General features: G+C 35.3%; 1 protein-coding gene across 5 annotated transcripts in view; it reads left to right on the top strand.

The window, feature by feature from the left end:
• BOD1L1 (biorientation of chromosomes in cell division 1 like 1) overlaps positions 1-18,511 on the top strand; it is a 59,695-nt gene that overhangs the window by 9,564 nt on the left and 31,620 nt on the right. For all 5 annotated transcript variants that reach the window (XR_007948417.1, XM_051966542.1, XM_051966540.1 and 2 more), the window contains exons 4-10: positions 128-739; positions 1,267-1,413; positions 2,679-2,845; positions 5,291-5,405; positions 6,348-6,486; positions 9,739-9,808; positions 11,593-17,533. Coding sequence is in view for 4 of the 5 variants with exons in the window: in XM_051966542.1 (XP_051822502.1) it covers positions 128-739; positions 1,267-1,413; positions 2,679-2,845; positions 5,291-5,405; positions 6,348-6,486; positions 9,739-9,808; positions 11,593-17,533 (7,191 nt within the window). In the remaining variant the exon portion in view is untranslated. The remainder of the gene's footprint in view (positions 1-127; positions 740-1,266; positions 1,414-2,678; positions 2,846-5,290; positions 5,406-6,347; positions 6,487-9,738; positions 9,809-11,592; positions 17,534-18,511) is intronic.

Raw genomic sequence — 18,511 nt, 5'->3', positions numbered from 1 at the left:
GCCATGGGTTATAGATCATATTGTTTTGTAGCTCTTGATAGCCCACATTTATAAATCATTCTATAGTTCACAGTTAAGTAGAGCTGTTCTACGTATAAATTCATTATTAAACTTCCTTCACTTTAAGGTGTTCCTACTGCTGGATCCAGTGCTAATGTGGCTAATGATGCCATGTCCATTTTGGAAACTATAAGTTCTCTTAATCAAGAAGCAAATGCTGCCAGGGCATCAACAGAAACTACAAATCCCAAGACCAGTGAAAGAACATCAAAAAGACTCCTGTCTCAGGCAAGCCTGGATGCTGGCCTTGATCGAGAGAGAAGCACAGATGACCTAACAGATAAAGACAAATGCCTGTCTGACCCATTCATTGAAGGATTCGAAACAGTCTCAAAGTCAGAAGACTCAAATGATCTCCCTAGCCCAGTTGAAGAAATTAAAAATCTCACAAAGGACAATAATAGTTTGCTTCTACCAAACAAAGATGTCCTACAAGAAAGCAGTGACCAAAAACCTAAACCAATAGACAAAGGGGAAAAAAAACCAGATAGCAATGAAAAGAGTGAAAGAAAAAAAGAGAAGAAAGACAAAACTGATAAGAAATATGACCATTCTAAAAGAAATGAAGATTTACAAAAAACAAAGGATGAAAAGCAAGTAAAAGACAAAGAAGCAGAATGTGCAAAACAGCTGCCTTCAGAGAAGAACAAACTTAAGACGTTTGATGGGACAAAAGAAGGTATAAAAATTGTGTCCAAAAGATGGGAGTAATTACTTTGCTTTGCTTTTTGATAAACTTTAGATTTGTGGAAGGTGCTGGGATACATAGATTCTAAAAATCAAAGTGCCCTTTTTTTCCCAGCTAAAATAGCATATATTTCTTTTCTACCCTAATTTTCCTGTTTGTGAATAAGCTTATATCTGTTTATTCAAATGCATTCATTCATTGAGTGCAAATCCCAACTGAATCCTCTTCGAGCTATTACATAACTAATTCTAGTTTGTTGGGAAGTTTTTTTAAAGCTACATTTTAAATTCACAAAGTTTTATTGTCTTTACAAATTGATTTACGTACCATTGTTGAGATTTTGGAACAAATGCTTCTATTAATTTTATTTTCTTTGAAATTAAAAGGCTAGATTTCCTTAATTACAGTTTCAAGAGGTGTGGATTTTTAAAATTTTTATATATGAATGGTTTTGACAATTTCCTAATGCTAAGATTTCCTTTGTTTATTTTTTGTCTTTTTTTTTTTTTTTTTTGAAGATTATTCCTTGGTAGATTCAGATGTGGATGGGCTTACAGATATTACCGTTAGCTCTGTCCATACCAGTGATCTCTCGTCATTTGAAGAAGAAAGTGAAGATGCTGTAGCTTCAGATAGCACTGAAGAAGGAGAGATTACATCTGATGGTAAAATTTGCCACATAGAAACATAAGCATTTTATATATACAATTTTCGGTAGCTTACAAAGTTTTATTTAGTATGTTGTTCATATGTTTATAAAATTGAATTCTAGTTGTCATTTTTATGTACATGTTTCTAAATGTTAAATATTCTTGATTAGTTGGTATCACCTTTTGTAATAATCTCTGCTTTATGTGAGATCTAGAAAGGAAAAAGTTCAAAGGAAATGTTTAAAAAGACAAGGATGAGGGGAAAGGGTTGAAGTAAAATGGGAACAGTTGTAGGTAAGAACGAACAAGGGAACAGAAGAATAGGTAAAATGTACCTAGACCCTCCCAAAGTCTTCTTTCATTTTTCTTTCAATCCTTTGCATTTTTTTGTCTATTAAAAGGAAATCTATATACACAAAAATGTTGTGGTTTTATACAATTTCACTCCAGCATGAGTGCTTTAGGAGACTGAATAAGAAGAAATCTGATAATCTTGTGAAAGCATAACACTAATAGTTAATAGAAAGTTTAGCTAATGACTTTATTTTCATTTGTTATTCCTTATGGAATAATATTCCATTATTTAATGTGTTTCTTGTACAAAATTTCACATCTTTTCACAGTAATCCCTGATCACTGGAATGTGGTCTTCGTTGGAAATAAAAGCATTTTAGATTACTGAGTAGTAGGAAATAACTTCTTTTCCCAAATGGTCTCTTCCCTCCCTCTCAACATAGGAAAAACACTATCTTTATATCAATGCAATGTAATTTTTAGTATATTTAAACTTTTTGTTACACTTTAGTTTTAGACCTACGTGAGACAAGAGTAGGCTCTCATAAAAGTTTATGTGACCGGAAGTATGCTTTATTGAAAGATCTTGGGTGAGTTTATTTCATTCAGCAGACTTTATTGAATGCCTTTTCCCTTAGGGGCACTGTGCTAGGCCCCAGGGAAGCACAGAGAAGAGGGGAACAGTTGCTGTCCCCCTTCAAGAAAATTACAATGAAGTAGGATTTCAGTAAGGCCCCCAATTACTGGAACAGAAGGTAGCATTTAGGTGCATGAGACTACCACATATGAGCAGATGATGCTGGGGAGCTTAACAGGTTATGTTTCATTGTAAAGGAAATATTTTGTGACTGTCCATATGCTGTATTTACTTTTGAGGTACATATAAAGAGAATCATGTGGAAGTCAAGTGTGGTCATTCATCAGTATGCTGTTGGTTTTCCTGTTGATTTATAGATGCTTTTGACTTTTTATTCATTGTATTCTAGATGAGGAGAAAGAGATTAAAAATACAACCAAGCCTCAGGTTAGTGAGCCTGGCGAAGGAAAAGCAAAAAGTGTTCGACATACTTACGTACACCGACCTTTCCTCTACTCCAAGTATTACAGCGATTCCGACGATGAGCTGACCGTGGAGCAGCGCCGGCAGTCTGTTGTAAGTCTCCATTCTCCCGTCGGTCCATCTTTGTCTTCCCCGATGTGGGTCTAGTAAACAAAACAAAGTGGGATGGGACGTGGGGAGAAAAAAGCGTAAGCCCTGGATGTGAGAAACCCATGAGAAGCCTGAGTTTGCTCTCCTTCTCTGTGTCTCCTCTTATCCCAGGGCAGACTTTATTTACCACCTAGTCAGGAATTTTGTGTTGGAAGCATTTTGTGAACCCTCAGAGCCTAAGAAACAGTCCTTAGCCTCAAAGGCTAAGATCTCAAGGGGCTTAAGTTCTAATGATGATCGTATGGAAAGTTCATTAAAACCAGGCTGGAAAATGATTTCAGGATCCTAGATGAGATCGCATGAGACAAGATGGGATTGTTCACCAGATGAGTGTGTGAGCCAGAGTTTTTGTAAGAGTCCCAAAGATGGAGGGAACTCTTCAGAGTCCTGTGAGGAGGAGAGGCTGGGTTTTAGTTACATGGGTCCTGAGTTATGACTAGGATTTGGAGAGATGAAGTAGGCTGGGAGAGATGATACGAGCAAGGTGCAGGTGGCAAGCGATAAGCTACATTTCCAAAACAGTTAGCAAACTTGATTGGCTGGAACAAAGAATTTCTACAGCAGTCATAAAGTGATGGATGGAAAGGTAGGTGGGGGAAAAACTTGGTGCTTGTTTCAGTTAATGATAATCCCCTGTTTGAATCATTGGAGGGATGAGAAATATAACCAGAGTGAGAAGCAGCAGGATATAGTGGAATGAGCTCTAGAGTCAGAAGATGTAGTAACTTTGCCATTTATTAGTTTTGTGACCTTAGTGACATATTTATTATGTGCAAGGTACTGTGTTAAGTTCTTAGAATACTAAGAAGAAAAACAATATTAAATCACTTGTAGAATAAAGATAACAATGCCCAACACAGCACAATATTCTTAATTCCTAATGCAAGATTTTTGTCATCTGCTTTGTGTCACAAGATTATACTGAGACCCAAATGATATAAGAAAATGTGAAAGAGTTTTAAAAACTATAAAGCACTATATTAAAATAGAATAATATTGTCATTTATGTTATAAGTAAAAGGACTTTTAATTAGAATCCATAATCTGATTTTTAAAGTAAAGTGCTTTTTAAGTTCCTAGGGGTTGGCTCCATTATTGCCTTAAGCTCTCAGAGCTGTTTTTCTCTGCAGATTTGTAGTTCCCTAAGGGGAAAAGTGATGGTAGGGAATTACACATAAAAATTTCATTAAATCATTGTGAAATGAATTTAGTAGAGCCTAGCTATTGCTAATAACATTCTGCATTTACTTCTTATTAAGTTAACAGAACCATTTGGAATATACTATCATCATAAGAGGCCACTGTGGCTGATTGTTTAGACAAAAGTTACCCCTTGTGACTCTTCTGGGAGTTCTTGAGTTCATAAAGCATTTGATTTACTTCTTTTGGTTAATATTTTGCTTCCAGGACTGAATAAACCTTACCTATAAATTTTGAGGTCCCAACCTAAAAGGCTGGCCTATGGCTTTTGCTTTTGTATTTTAAGTTCAGTGAATAAAGGAATAGTTGCCAAACTATTTTTGGAGATCTTTAGTTGTATATAATATTCATTTGTGGAAAAATCATGACAAAATGGTTTATTGAAACAATAGATTTTATGATCATCTCTCATAGATTGTACTGAGTGAAAATTGCATTTTAAAAATTACTTCTCTTTTGAATTAAATCATACTTTTAAAAGAGTTGTTGAAAACCTTTAGATCAACATGTCTTACTCTCTCCTAATAGCTGCAGGCCTGATGATATATACATGCACACAGGTACCAGTACACACAATCACTCACACTTGTAACATCATATATACACAGAAATTGTCATCCTCTCACATAAGAATCCTTAACCTTGTTTTAAGTCATGGACACCATTGACAGTCTAGTAAACTTTCATGGATCCCTCTCAGAATGTTTTTAAATTTTTAAAATAAAATACTTAGGATTACAAAGAAAACTAATTCTGCTGAAATAAGTCTTAAAATGTTGAAAAAAATAAGTTTACAGATCCCATCTTAAGGAACCCCCTTCTCACCCCTTCTAATAGTTCATTGTCATGTGTCAGTGATCCTGTATTATAAAGCCAGGTCCTACCATGATGGCTAATCAAGTGATACAATAACTATGTTCATCATTTGGGAGCTAACCTGTGTAAATACAGAGATATATGCTACCATATTGAGTCAAAGGTAATGAATAAATTTTTTCAGTCTCAGCAGCTCTTAAATTATATCTTTAGCCACAGCGATCACTGGAATATATGAAATGACATGTTAATAACAACACAAGACTTTTTCCACTATAAAGATCTTAACAAATTCTGCCCCAAGCAGCTGTTCTACATTTTTGTAACAAGTTGGTAGGATAACTGAATACTACATTCTGCTTTGTATTTTAGGCCAGAGAGAAAGAAGAAAGACTTTTAAGGAGACAGGTTAACAGGGAGAGACTTGAAGAAAAGCGCAAGCAGAAAGCTGCAGAAAAAAACAAATCTTCAAAAACCAAGAGCCAAGGTATTGAAGATAATTCACTTTTGAGATTTTTTTTCTCTTAAAGATAAAGCATAATGAAGCATTAAGATTGATATTAATGGGGGGGTATGTCTAAATCATATCTATGTCTATAACTACATCAACATTTGTATATGTGTGGGTAGTTGTGATTACTGATCTGCATACATGCATTTTTAAAGTTAATTTTTAAAATCGTGATGTTTGAGATCTCTAATGCATAAAGGCAAGATTAATCAAGCATAGGCTATGAAAAATTCCCCTAAGGCTAGAAAGGCTTCAAATACAAGCCTAGCCACAAACTCTTAGTTAAGTGTGGCTAGTTCCTCAGCGGCAAGTTGGCCACTGGGTGATGAAGTCTTTGGCCTTGGCATCTCATTCAAATGGTACTTCTAAACCATCCTATAGGATCCTTCCTCTTTATTGAACATGTTTTTATTCCTCCCCCCTTTCCCAAGTGATTTTTTTAATCATTAAAAAAGAACTTGGTAGATATACAATAGTAAAGCTAGACATTTGGTATTCATTAATATTGTCAAGTTTTGTTAAACAACTAAATTGTGACAGTAGACAACCATGAACATTTTATTAAACAAATTGCTATTACCTTTGTGTGTTATTTGTCATTTTGGTCTAATTTCTTTGAGCTAGACTATAAAGTCTTAATTTCAAGAGTTGAAATATGTATTTAGCTTTAGAAAATGTAGCAAATTGATTAAAAAATAGGTTAAGATTTTCTTTATTATTGTTTAAAATATAATATAACCTGAGATTGTTATGGCAGTTTCTACTACATGACTTTTTGATCCTCAACACTTTAAGATTCTATAAATAATAATTGTTGACATTTTTATCAATTCTAGATTCAATAGACAGCATTGATGGAAGATTAATATATTTGAATTTTTCAAAACTTTACTAAAGTTTTATGTTGGTTTATTTTAGGCAAAAGTTGTATGGACGTGGATGAGTCATCTGGAAAAAATGTGGAATCCAAAACTACCAGAATTAAAGAAGTACTTAAAGAAAGAAAAGTTTTAGAAAAAAAAGTTGCTCTAAGTAAAAAACGAAAAAAAGATACAAGGTACTTTTTTTTTTTTTTAATGTAAAATACACTCATTTTTCCTTCATAACTATCATGTATTTCCATGGTACCTCTCCATCTTGCATCATATTTCATTGAAGATAGACTTACAGAGTTATAGATAAAAAACTACTTTTTAATTTTTTATTCACAATGTGATTTCTCTTTAATTTGCCTACTGCTAACGAAATTTATGAAGAAGCTAGTGGCCCACAAATAGGGTCCATATTGTACCAGTAGTTCTGGTATTCCTGATTATTGATAATAATTTATTACATTTATTCTTCTCTCAATAAAGGATCCAGGATCTTAGTAGTATTAGGTCTCTCTACAGATTGCATTTTCAAAACTGTAAAATTTTGTAAGATAGCAAGTGTAATTTAGTCTCTTCTTTTAGATAAAAAATTAAGAAATATGACTTGCAGGCTCTTAAGTCTCTAAAATTAAACCTAAATCATTTGACTTCAAGTTCAGTATTCCTATCAAATTAATGCTTCTTTCCTTAATCTTATCTTTTTTACTATTATTTCTTCCTCCCCCCCCCCCCCTTTTTTTTTTAACCAATAACCTTGAATCCAATTCTCTTATTACTTCTTGGTCTTTGTTTACAATATCCATCACAGCCCAGTTAGAAGAAATAGTAAGAAAAAAGCTTTACTTTGTAATTGGGCTTAGACAAATTTAACATATTGCATTGATCACCTTAATCACTGTTTTTAATAATCAGTGTTATTCACTTATACAGTTTAACATTTAAAAAATTTGTTTTAAAATTAATAATTTAGCTGTTTTGAATAAATTATATGATAGTCAATTTTTGAGACAAAGTAAGAATCTAGGGTTAGAGTCGGGAGCATATAGTTAGTCTTTTGTGACTTTCTTTGGCTATTCTGTTTGGAAAACCATTTTGATCTTTAGAATATTTTATTGTCCAACAGACTCCAAAATGAGTAATGATGTTAGTTTCATTGGATAATAAAACTGGAATTTAGCTAAAAATAAATTAAGACTGAGTTGATGGTTTTAAGGATCTAATGAGTTGGGATGGAAAAGTCTCAAGAGTTAATTCCTTATGACTCAAAGGCAAAATAAGGAAGAAGGAGAGGGGAATTATATAATCAGACCACTATGGATACACAGAAAATTCAGCCAACTTATTTTTATTATTTTGTCTTTGTTTTAAGACAAATGTGGAAGATGAATTGAAGAGAAAAATATGGAATGGCCCTATAAAAGTCATTTCTAAAGTGCTAAAACTTATATAAGACTAATAAGAAGTGATAAAAGCAGTGAAAGAGTTTTGGATTTCTTAAAACTTGTTTTGTTCTTAGAGGATCGGGAAAACTGCTGCATGGAGTGAATGGGATGTGATAAAGGAAATAAATGATAATTTTATAAATTAAATATGAATAACAAATACAGAATTGTTTGATTCTTTTTATTTATTTTTTCTGCCAAGGGGAATAGTCTTTGGAGTAAAAAGAGTAGAAGAAAAGTGACTGGTTAAGATAAATAGGGAGAAAATGAGGAAGACCAGTTAGTGTATACCCCCATTGGTGATAGGAGGATATAGATAAGTATCAAATTGGATGAAAAGTCATTGATGGTTTGCAGTTTACATCTTTTGAAGGAACAGTCGGGTTGAGATCACAGATGCATTCTTGTATTTGAGTGAGCAATGATAATAAGAGACAGTCTTGCTCTTTATTGGTTAATGTCTCTAAGAGTCCGTGTTTCAGGGACACCTGGAAGGAAGCATCAGCAATCTTTGAAAACTCACAGTGATTGAGATGTGTCACAGTCTCTAAAGAAAGGGAAGTACCCTGGTTTTCAAAAAAGAAAAGAGGGTGAATTCTGCATTTGCTAGGGAATTGACTTTACTTCCAGGCAAAAATCGAGACCATTTTAAAGAGGTGCTTAGTAATCATCTAGAAAAGGAAGTAGTAATCACAAAGAGCCAACAAGAACATAGATCAGAGCAATGTTGTAAATAAAAGTCTAGATTTTGCAGAGTATTTGACAGAATCTCTAATAAATCCTCATGGACAAGACAGAAATGTGGATAAGTTCAATTATATTAATTAGGAATTTACTGAATATCCAGAGCCAAAGAATAGGCATTGGTTTCATATAATTGGGCAGCTTAGGTTTGGGTATGGGTTTTTTAAGATCTGTAGTAGCATTCCCCAAGCATATCCTTGATTCTGTGCTTTTAAATATTGATCTTACTGATTTTTATTAAAACAGCATGCTTGGCATGCATATTTTTTCAGATGCCACAAAGTTGAAAATAGTTAATACATTGAATGGTACTGTCAGGATCCAAAGAGATCTTAACAGACTAGAGCTTTAATATAGTGTCTTATACATTTATTGGCAGTTTGTCTGAAAGTAATTTATGGATTTAGTAACCTTCACTGTAAATCAGTGGATGGTCAGAAATAACAGACTAAAAAAAGACCTTCCATAACAAAGGACATTTCTAAGCTGAAGAGCATCCAGAGCAAGGCGGCCAGAAGGAGGAAAGGCCTTGAGAGATAAAGATAGCTAAATGATTTCAGCATTTTGTCTGAAGAAAAAATCCTGAGGACAGACCTGTCGTTTAACCACGCCTTCCAGATATTTGAGGGGTTGCTGTATGGAAGACAGATTTGATCATTCTACTTAACTTCAGAAGGCAGAATTTATAACAATGGGGAGAGGCAAATTGAGGTTCAAAATAAGGAAGATTTTCCTGTAAATTAGAATGATACCAAACTGTAATGGAAATCTTCAGAAAAGGCTGGGTGATGACTTGCTAATCTTGTGGCAGAGATTTTTGTTCAAATGAGTGTTAGACTAGATTGTTTCTGAGGTCCCTTCCTGCACTGAGGTTCTGTGATTTGGTATATTTAACCTTAACTATCTAGCCTCTCCCAATCTGCATAACTGGTCTAGTTTAATTTTATTTTCTTGAACAACCTTGTAAAGTAGAGCTTTGACAGGCATAATTTATCCCCATTTTACAGATGAGGAAAAGGTTAAATAATTTGCTGAAAATGTGAACTAAAATTTGAAATTACATTTCTGAGCTTTTTAATTTTGTCATGCTTTTGTCATCATAGCAATACTTGAAATAGAGGCATTATTTTAGGTATAACCAATCTAGTATAATTCAGTTTTTGATTGTATTGATTTTCAGGAATTCTTATCTATAAATTGATTTGAAACTACGTTAATTGTCATTTCTCACATCATTATTTCAAAACTTAGGCATACAGATGATAATTCTAAAAAGAAGAATTCTGAAGAAGACCCCAAAGAAGCACTAAAAGCAAATGAGGTATGTCTCCTTTCAAGACTTCTTTTTAATGTCCTGTTTTAGAAAAACTTTGAGGTAAAAACCAGTAAATCACTCCTTTTAAATTATTTTTTCTCTTTAAAAAATTTTTTATATTAAGCTATTTCCTCAGGAAACCCTGTTGAATACATCATTTTAATGTTGGGTTTTGTTGCCTTTTTTTTTTTTTTTTAAATTCTGTTTTCTGGGTTGTTTTTGTTTTGTTTTGTTTTGTTTTTTTTAGCAAATATTGTAATGCTGTGTTTGTAATAAAATTACTGTCTTATTTTGATCATTATTCTTGTGTCTTGTATGTATTAAGATGCAAATTTAATTCATGCCCAGAAAATTGAAATATGGTTCTTTATATAAAGATAATTCCTGTGAATGTTACTGTGTTTGCTATATTGTTTTGTTGAATCAAATTCTGAGTGCCTTAAAGAAAGTAGTACTTTGATCAAAAATTATGAACTAAAATTTATTCAAATGAAATCATTTTCAAAGTTTTTATAATGAATGAGGAATTAAATTTGCTTTTTGTTGCACCCTTTAAGAATATGAGTTGTCAAGTGTTTATTAGAACAGCTATTATGTGCCCAGTAATGCTTGTAAAAGCAAATGAGTTAATAAGGGGAAAAAATTTGCAAGGGGATAGATAATTTTTTTATGCATATATTTTGTTTAATACAAGAAACATTGTCCAACAAATATGTGAATGTCACCCCATGTTGTTTTATTCCCAAAACTGGGTTAGAAAGGCAGTAATATTTTGAGAGAGAGAGAAAAGAATTCTGCATAAAGACATTAAGACTATGAAACAAACAGATCTTAAATCAGCTCATTGAACTTGCTCCCAAATTTTGGGTACTTAAAAAAGAAATTAGTTTACATTTTAATCTATACTGAAATCATATTGAAATGAATTTCCTTTAAAGCTTTTTACTATCTCTTGAATCAAGCATTTGCTAAAAAAATGAAAAAAAAAAAACTCACTATGGATGACAGTGCTAGAATTAGGAAATCAAAATCAGAACAGTTCCTGTCCTTGAGCATATGTCCTTTTGCGGAATCTATGGGTGAGGAATAATACAGGACCATAGTTCTGGAGCTGGAAGGCCCTCATTTTACAGATGAGGAAACAACCTAAGAAAAATTTAAATGACTTGACCAAGATCTTTGTGTAACACATACCAAGATAAGTAAATAAAAGAAAACTGTGAGCTAGATTAATTGGTTGCCTCAGATAAAAGAAGATTACTAACACCTGGGGACAAGGAAAGCAAGTAGAGAATTCTTAGCTGTAAAGTAGCACATAGTAAACCCTAATTAATGTTGGCTATTATGACATAAGTTTGGATTTTATTTATAATTGACATTTATATTGTACTTTAAAATTTGTAAAATTTACATGTAATGTGTATATATGTATATGGATGCATAGATATAATATGTGTGTATGTGGTCATAAACACATGTATACAGAGGAGTCTATACACATACATAAACATGCATATAAAATCTTAATTGAACTTACAATCAAGATAGGAACTATTGGCATTATTCAGTTTTTAAAGATGTCTCCTACATCAAAACACTTCTCTAAATTGGGAATTCCTAATTAAAACCTATAGAGTCTTTAAGTCAATATGAATTAATAGCTATCATCATTATATTATTTTAGTTTAATGACCTAAAATCATAAATATCAACTCCCTAAATGAAGCGGTAGTTACATGAAAAAAAGGACATTTTAAAATGTATCTCATAGATATATTTTTCTTTTATAGCATTGTGAAAAGGTGTCTTCTTCAAAGGAACTGAAGCATATTTATACCAAAAGTGACACAAACAAACCTGCTCGGAGACTTTCTGAATCATTACATTCAGTTGATGAAAACAAAAGTGAATCCAAAATGGAAAAGGAACAGAAAAAACGGACATCTACCTCCTTTCCAATGGAAGGAGCTCAGCAGGACACTGACATGAGAGATGCTAAAAGACATTTGGAAAAATCTGAGATGAATGTTGAAGAAACTCAGAAACAAAAAAGTACATTAAAAAATGAAAAACATCTGAAGAAAGATGATTCTGAAACACAGCATTTAAAAAATATTCCTAAGAAGGAAGTGAGATCAAACAGAGAAAAGGCTGAAAAAGAGAAAGCTCTGTCAGAAGATAAATTGTCCACAAAACATAAATATAAAGGAGAAATTGTACATAAAACAGGTGATGAGACTGAACTGCATGCTTCTGAGAAAGTCTTGAAAGGAGATGAGAATTCTCAAAAGCAGAGTCAACAACCAAAGTTTACTTCTGAGGATAAATCTGACAAAAAAAGTAAACATAAGAATGAACGAAAAATAGCAATATTTAGCAAAGATGGAAAAGCAGTTTCTGAATATGCTATAAAAACTGATGAAACCGTACGTAAAGAAAATAGCAAAAAAGATAGACATATTTCAGCTGAAAAAGTTAAAACAGAACACAAGTCAAGAAGGTCAAGTGACTCTAAAGTTCAGAAAGACTCCCAAAGTTCCAAACAGCACAATTATGCACCTCAGAAAAAAAATGAAAATTATTCAGAAGATAAGTGTGACGTGGAATCAACTAATTCAGATAGTAATTTAAAAACAGAAGACATCATTCACAAGGAGCGAAGAAGAACAAAAAGCTTAGTTGAAGATAGGTTTTTGTTAAAGCCTAAATCAAAAAATCACAAGCCATCAAAAGCAAATGAAACAGAATTACAAGAAAATGTCACAAAACAAGCTACTCAAAAGCCTGACAAAGAAAAAGTCTTAGAAGAAAGTGATACTGATAAACAACGTAAACCCAAAAGTGATGATAAAGTTCTAGAAGAAACTAGTGCTGAATCTGAATTTGAAAGCACATCCTTATCTACACATGGCTCACTGAAAGATTCTAGTCACAGAATTAAGTTACCTTTGGGAGAAAGGGCATTGACAAAAGAAAAACACAAAAGTGATAAAGATTCCAGTTCTAGGCTTGAGAGGAAATTATCAGAAGGGCACAAAAGTAAAAGCTCAAAGCATGGTAGTAAGGAAATTAAAAAAAAGGAAGAAAACAAATCAGATGAGAAGGATGGTAAAGAAATTGAAAATAACCACGAAAAGGCAAAATGCAATAGTTTAGTCATGGAAAAGAAATTTAGAAGGCTCTGTGAAAATCGGAGAGGAAGTTTGTCATCACAAGAGTCCACTAAAGGAGAGGAGAAGTTGTCAGTAGACAATATTCCCTCTCTTCAGAAACCAAAAAAATGTACCGATAACTTAGTAATTCCTGAGCAAGAACCAATGGAAGTTGATGCAGAACAGATCTTCATAAATGTTCTTGAAGTCTCTAAAACCCAAGACAAAAGCAGTATTACCCCAGGGCAAGAGGTTGAATCTGAAAATGTGAAACTTAAAACTTCGCCCCTCGTTACAAGTGATGAATTAAGAACTATTGCAAGTGATATAAAACCAGTAGATTCCACCTTTAAATCAGAACATCAGTCAACATCTGGCAGTAATTCTGAAAAGAATATTGAATATGAAAGTACCCTTGCTAAGAAAATGAATGTTCCAGGCCTTTTATCCAAGCAGAATTCTGAAGAGAGAGCATCCCTTCAGGGAGCAGCACATCAAGTGGGTACAGACCTTGAGATCAGTCATGGAATTTTGCAAAATGTCCTTTTAGAAAATGCTGACACAAAGAAGAATGTTACGAGCATAACCAAACCCAGTGAGGAAACTTTTACTCCATTACTCAGTACTTCCACTGAAGGAGAACCAACCTTTAAACATTCCATAGCAACAGACCCCTCACAGTGCTTAATTTCTACAGCTGGTGAAGCTGAAAAAGACTGTCATCATTTAAGTAGAAGTTTTTCACCTGAGGAAAGAACTATTTTGGAATGTGAAGCAGCAAACCCTTCATGTATAGTCCACTTTGAAACCACTGAGTTAAGTAGCAGCCACATGGAACATGGGGACAGTTCTTTCACAAGTCAGCCAACAAGAGAAAACAATGGTGGTGAATTAGAAAAAGAAAAGTGCTCAGTGTCTCAAGATACCTTGGAAACTAATATTATGAATAATGAGGGTGTTAATTCAACAGAATTTGATTTGACAAAAGTAATTGATAAGGAAAATGATGGTGTAATTCTAGACACTAGTTCTGAACAAGATACAAATGCTGTTGTAAATACCGAAGAGAAAGAAGAATGTGCTGATTTTGATAGAGAGCCAACTCTAGAAAAAGGTACTCTAAGTGTGGAAGCTACAGAAAATACAAGCACAAACAGAAAAGAAGCTGAAAATGTGACAACTGTTGTTGAAGGAAAGAATGAAAATAGTGAGGTAGGCACCAGTGCAGGAGGTACTGGATTCATTCCTCTACACCAAAGAAAAGAAACAACTGAAACCATTGCAGTAGGGATTAGTAAAGTGGAAAAAGTTGCTATTGCCACTAGTACAGAAGAGAAAGGTGAAGCGGTGACCATAGATTCCATCAAGGCAGGCGATGCCACAGCAACTTCCACAGGCAGAGAAGAAAGGGAGACTTCCATGTTCTGTACAAGCATCGAGGCAGACGAAGGCTTCGTAACAGATCCATGTGCTGCAGAGAACCACGCTCCTCTCTCGGCAGAAGCTAACGAATGTACTGTGGTGGCGGCAGCTGAAGAAGGTGGGGGTGTGACTGAGGGATTTGCTGAAAGTGAGACTTTACTCACCAGTACCAAGGAAGGAGAAGGTGGAGAATGCACTGATGCAGAAGATAGAGATAAAGACTCTGGCGGAGCTCACACAGTGAAAATGGAGGATAATGTAAATAGTGCTGAGATCGAAGAAAAAGATGATGCTGTTACAAGTGCAGGCTCTGGTTCATCAAGCAGAAATTCAGGAGTTGTCAGAGGTACCGTTACTTGTATAAGTGAAGTAGAAAGTGATGGAGCTGTAACAAGTGCAGGCACAGAAGTAACAGAGGGCTCTCTAAATAGTCAAGATGTAGAGGAGTTCCAGAGAAGTATGACCAGAATGGGTCCCCAAAAAGAAACTGAGGGTACTGTGACATGTACAGGACTGGAAGGAAGAAATGATAACTTTGTCATTTGTTCAGTGACTGATGGAGAGGCACAGGAAGAGAGCATGGTTACTGGTGCTGGTGTGACAGTAGTAGATAACGATGCCACGGCCGGGGTAAGTGCCAACCAAGAAGGTGAAGATTCTGTAAATGATGGTACAGAAGGGGAAAGTGCAGTCACCAGCACAGGAATTACAGAAGAAGGAGAGGGGGCCGCAAGTTGTACAGGATCTGAAGATAGCAGTGAAGGCTTTCCAATAAGCTCTGAATCAGAAGAAAATGGAGAGAGTACAATGGACAGCACGGTGGCCAAAGAAGTCACTAATATCACCTTAATTGCTGTTGGGCCATGTGATGATGAAGGCGTTGTGACCAGCACAGGTGCAAAAGAAGATGATGAAGAGGATGAGGGTGTTGTTACTAGTACAGGCAGAGGGAATGAAGTTGGGAATACTTTAATATGCACCGGAATAGAGGAAGAGGTTGAAGGTACCTCAACTTGTCTGAGTGCTGAAGGTGAAAACTTGGTGATCTGTACTGTTGTTGAGCATGTAGAAGCTGAGTCAGGTATGGCTGTTGTAAATGCAAATGAAAGTGGGGTTGATAGTATGACTAGTGCAGAGAAAGAAACAAAACATGGAATGATCTACTCGAGTGCAAAAGAGATTGTTGAAAGCAGTGTGACCAGTGCAGTTTCAGAAAAGGCTGACATGGCGCTAATCCCTATGGATACCGAAGAATATGATGGTCCCATGACCAGTATAGCTGCAAATGATCATGATGGTCAGCTCACAGGTGAAGAAAAAGATGAAGATGCCACGATTTCCACTGGTGTCATTGAAAGTGACGAGATTCTAGTATCTGAAGCAGTCCCAGAATACGAAGTTGAACACATTGTTCCAGCAAGTGAAAAAGATGATGATCTCTCCATTGTGGCCAGCGAGGATAAGAAAAACCAGAGTATTTTTGTTGGCAGCGAGAGCAGTAGTAAAGGTTTGATGATTTCTACCAGCACTTCAGATGATTATCATATTCCTTTACTAAGTACAGTTGTAGACGGTAATGTAAGTCATTGCAGTACAGTAGGAATCAAAGAAAATAATGGGATTGCCATAGAAATTGAAGAATTTGAAGCACCAATGCCCAGTGCAGTTATAGAAGATCCGAGTCAGCTTCCTGCTGCTGGGAAAACAGAAAAGGATGAGTGTGCTATGATTTCCACCAGCATCCTGGAGGAGTTTGATGCACCTATGTCCAGTGCAACTATTGAAAATTATGAGATCAAGCACCCTGCTGCCACAACCGAAGAAAGAAATGAAAATCTGATCTCTGTAGCTACCGAAGATTATGAGGCACCTATGTCCAGTGCAACCTCAGAACTCGAAAGGCATCTTGCTTCCACCAGCAAAGATGAAAAAGATGAGTGTGCACTCATCTCTACAAGTATAACAGAAGAATGCGAGGGGCCTGTATCTAGTGAGGTCGTTGAAAGGGAAAATGAACATCCTGCCACGATAATAGAAGAAAAAGATGGGAGTGCTTTAATCTCCACCAGCTCAGGGGAAGATTGTGAGGGACCGGTATCCAGTGCAGCCCCGGAGAGCGAAGATCATCCCCCTGTCAGGACAGTGGAGGAAATCAATGACATGTCCATGATCTCCACGAGTACTACTGAGGAATGCGAAGTAGTCATGACCAGCACAGTCCCACAGAATGAGAGTAGACTTACTCTCACAATAGCAGAAGAAATAAATGATGGTGCCCTCATCTCCACGAGCACGACCGAGGAATACATAGTGGTTGTGACCAGCCTAGACAAACAGGAGACAACTGAGTCCGCTGCAGTAGGTGCTGAAGGAGGTGAGGGCTCTTCTGTGCTGACACCTGAAAAAGGAAGAGAATGTGAGGTTCCCATGCCAAGCATAGTTGTTGAAAATGAGGACTTTCAAAGCCCCAGCCTAGTTATAAAAGAAAAAGAGACTAGTTCCTTGATACCGGTAAATTTTGAAGAGTATGAGAGTTCTTCAGATAATGAGCTCCCACAGGGAGAAGAAAACGATGGCTCCTTCAGCTCTGTAAATATAGATGACAAAAGTATTCATGCTGAAGAAAGGGAAATTGGAAATGGTGCTGCTACAAGCAGTTCAATAAGGGATACCTCAGTCATTGTTACAGAAACAGCTGAGAACTTGCTGGTAAATCAGAGCAGTCTTAAAGAAATGTCTGAAGATGTTACTAAAGACATTATAATCAGTATTTGTTCTTCTGAGGCAGTAAATGTCAGTGCTGAAAAACTTGAAGATGTGCCAGATGCCAAAGAAGTAACAGCAGAGCTTTCTGCTATTCCTTATGACGAAATAAAGCACAAAGACTACTTGAAAACTGAAAACCCTGAGTGTATTAGTGACCTGGAGTCAGAAAATAGTCTTTCTAGAGCCACAATTTCTCCTTGTGGTGAACATGCTCCTCTCTTGGCCCCTATGTGGGATAATGGCATAACCATACATAGCAGTGATGATACTGAACTAATTTTTGAAGCTACAGTAGAAAACACTAGCGACTATGATGGCCTACAGGACTCGGTTAAGGTGGAAGACGACGTTGGAATTGACATTTCTTCTGTAGAAGTTGTGCATCTTGCAGGTAAGAATGTATTTTTAGAAAATGTCATGAGTAGAATGCAGCAGTCTGTGACGTAGCAAGACCTAAGAAGTTGCCTTAGGTAGATTGTAGTTAAATGACTCAGTGAGGATTCTGAAGTATTAGACAGAAATCAAATCTAGGACTCCCTGACTGCAAGGCCAGCACTCTCTGCTATGGCAACTACTTATTAAAATATAGTTAGAAAATTTTTACTACAGTTTTAAAATAATCATATCCAAGATACTTACATAAGTGTCTTTGTACAGATATGATGCTTTATAAAACATAGCAGACTTAAACTTAGTCAAGCCTAATCTCATCTTCCACTAATAGACTGTAAATTTAGGCAAATTAACATCTAATTCCTCATTTCCTCTTATGTAGAATGATGGGATTAAATTAGCAGATCTTTAAGGTCCTTTGAGTGTTGTCTAACATTCTGTTCGCTGTACTTAAACTGAGTCACTTGACTGCTCTGATTTTCCATTTCTTCATTTTTAAAGTGGAAATAATACTAACAGACACATAAGTATTTCACAACAGTGTTGGGAGGATCAAATGAGGTGACTGATGGCCTATACTTCATAAACAGTTAGGAGTGACACTTGTGATTATATGGCTAGTTTCCAGTTATCTAACACCATACTTCTCTTTCACCAGTTTTGAATGTAAAGCTATTTAACGGTTTCCAACATTAAATTCTCTTAATAGCTCTTGGCAATATTTTTCTAAATAGAGGCTTGAGACAGAAATGGGCTTAAAAATTATATTAGTCCTCAGTGATGACCGATTCAAAGCACTGCCTTTGGAATATCAGAGTTCTAACTGCTTTGTTCTTAATGTGTGACCTTAGGCACTCTATAAAATAACTGGCTCTGCCTGCCTTACGGTTGTTGTGACAATCCAATTAGATCTGGTTACACAGATACTTCTATAAAATGTAGAAATTCTCTGCCTGAAGAGGGCTGAGGGTTGGGA

The sequence above is a fragment of the Antechinus flavipes genome, chromosome 6 (genome assembly GCF_016432865.1).
Source record: "Antechinus flavipes isolate AdamAnt ecotype Samford, QLD, Australia chromosome 6, AdamAnt_v2, whole genome shotgun sequence".
NCBI classification, from domain to species: domain Eukaryota; kingdom Metazoa; phylum Chordata; class Mammalia; order Dasyuromorphia; family Dasyuridae; genus Antechinus; species Antechinus flavipes.
The sequence above is the reverse complement of the archived record's forward strand: the minus strand, read 5'-3'. Positions and strand labels throughout refer to the sequence as shown.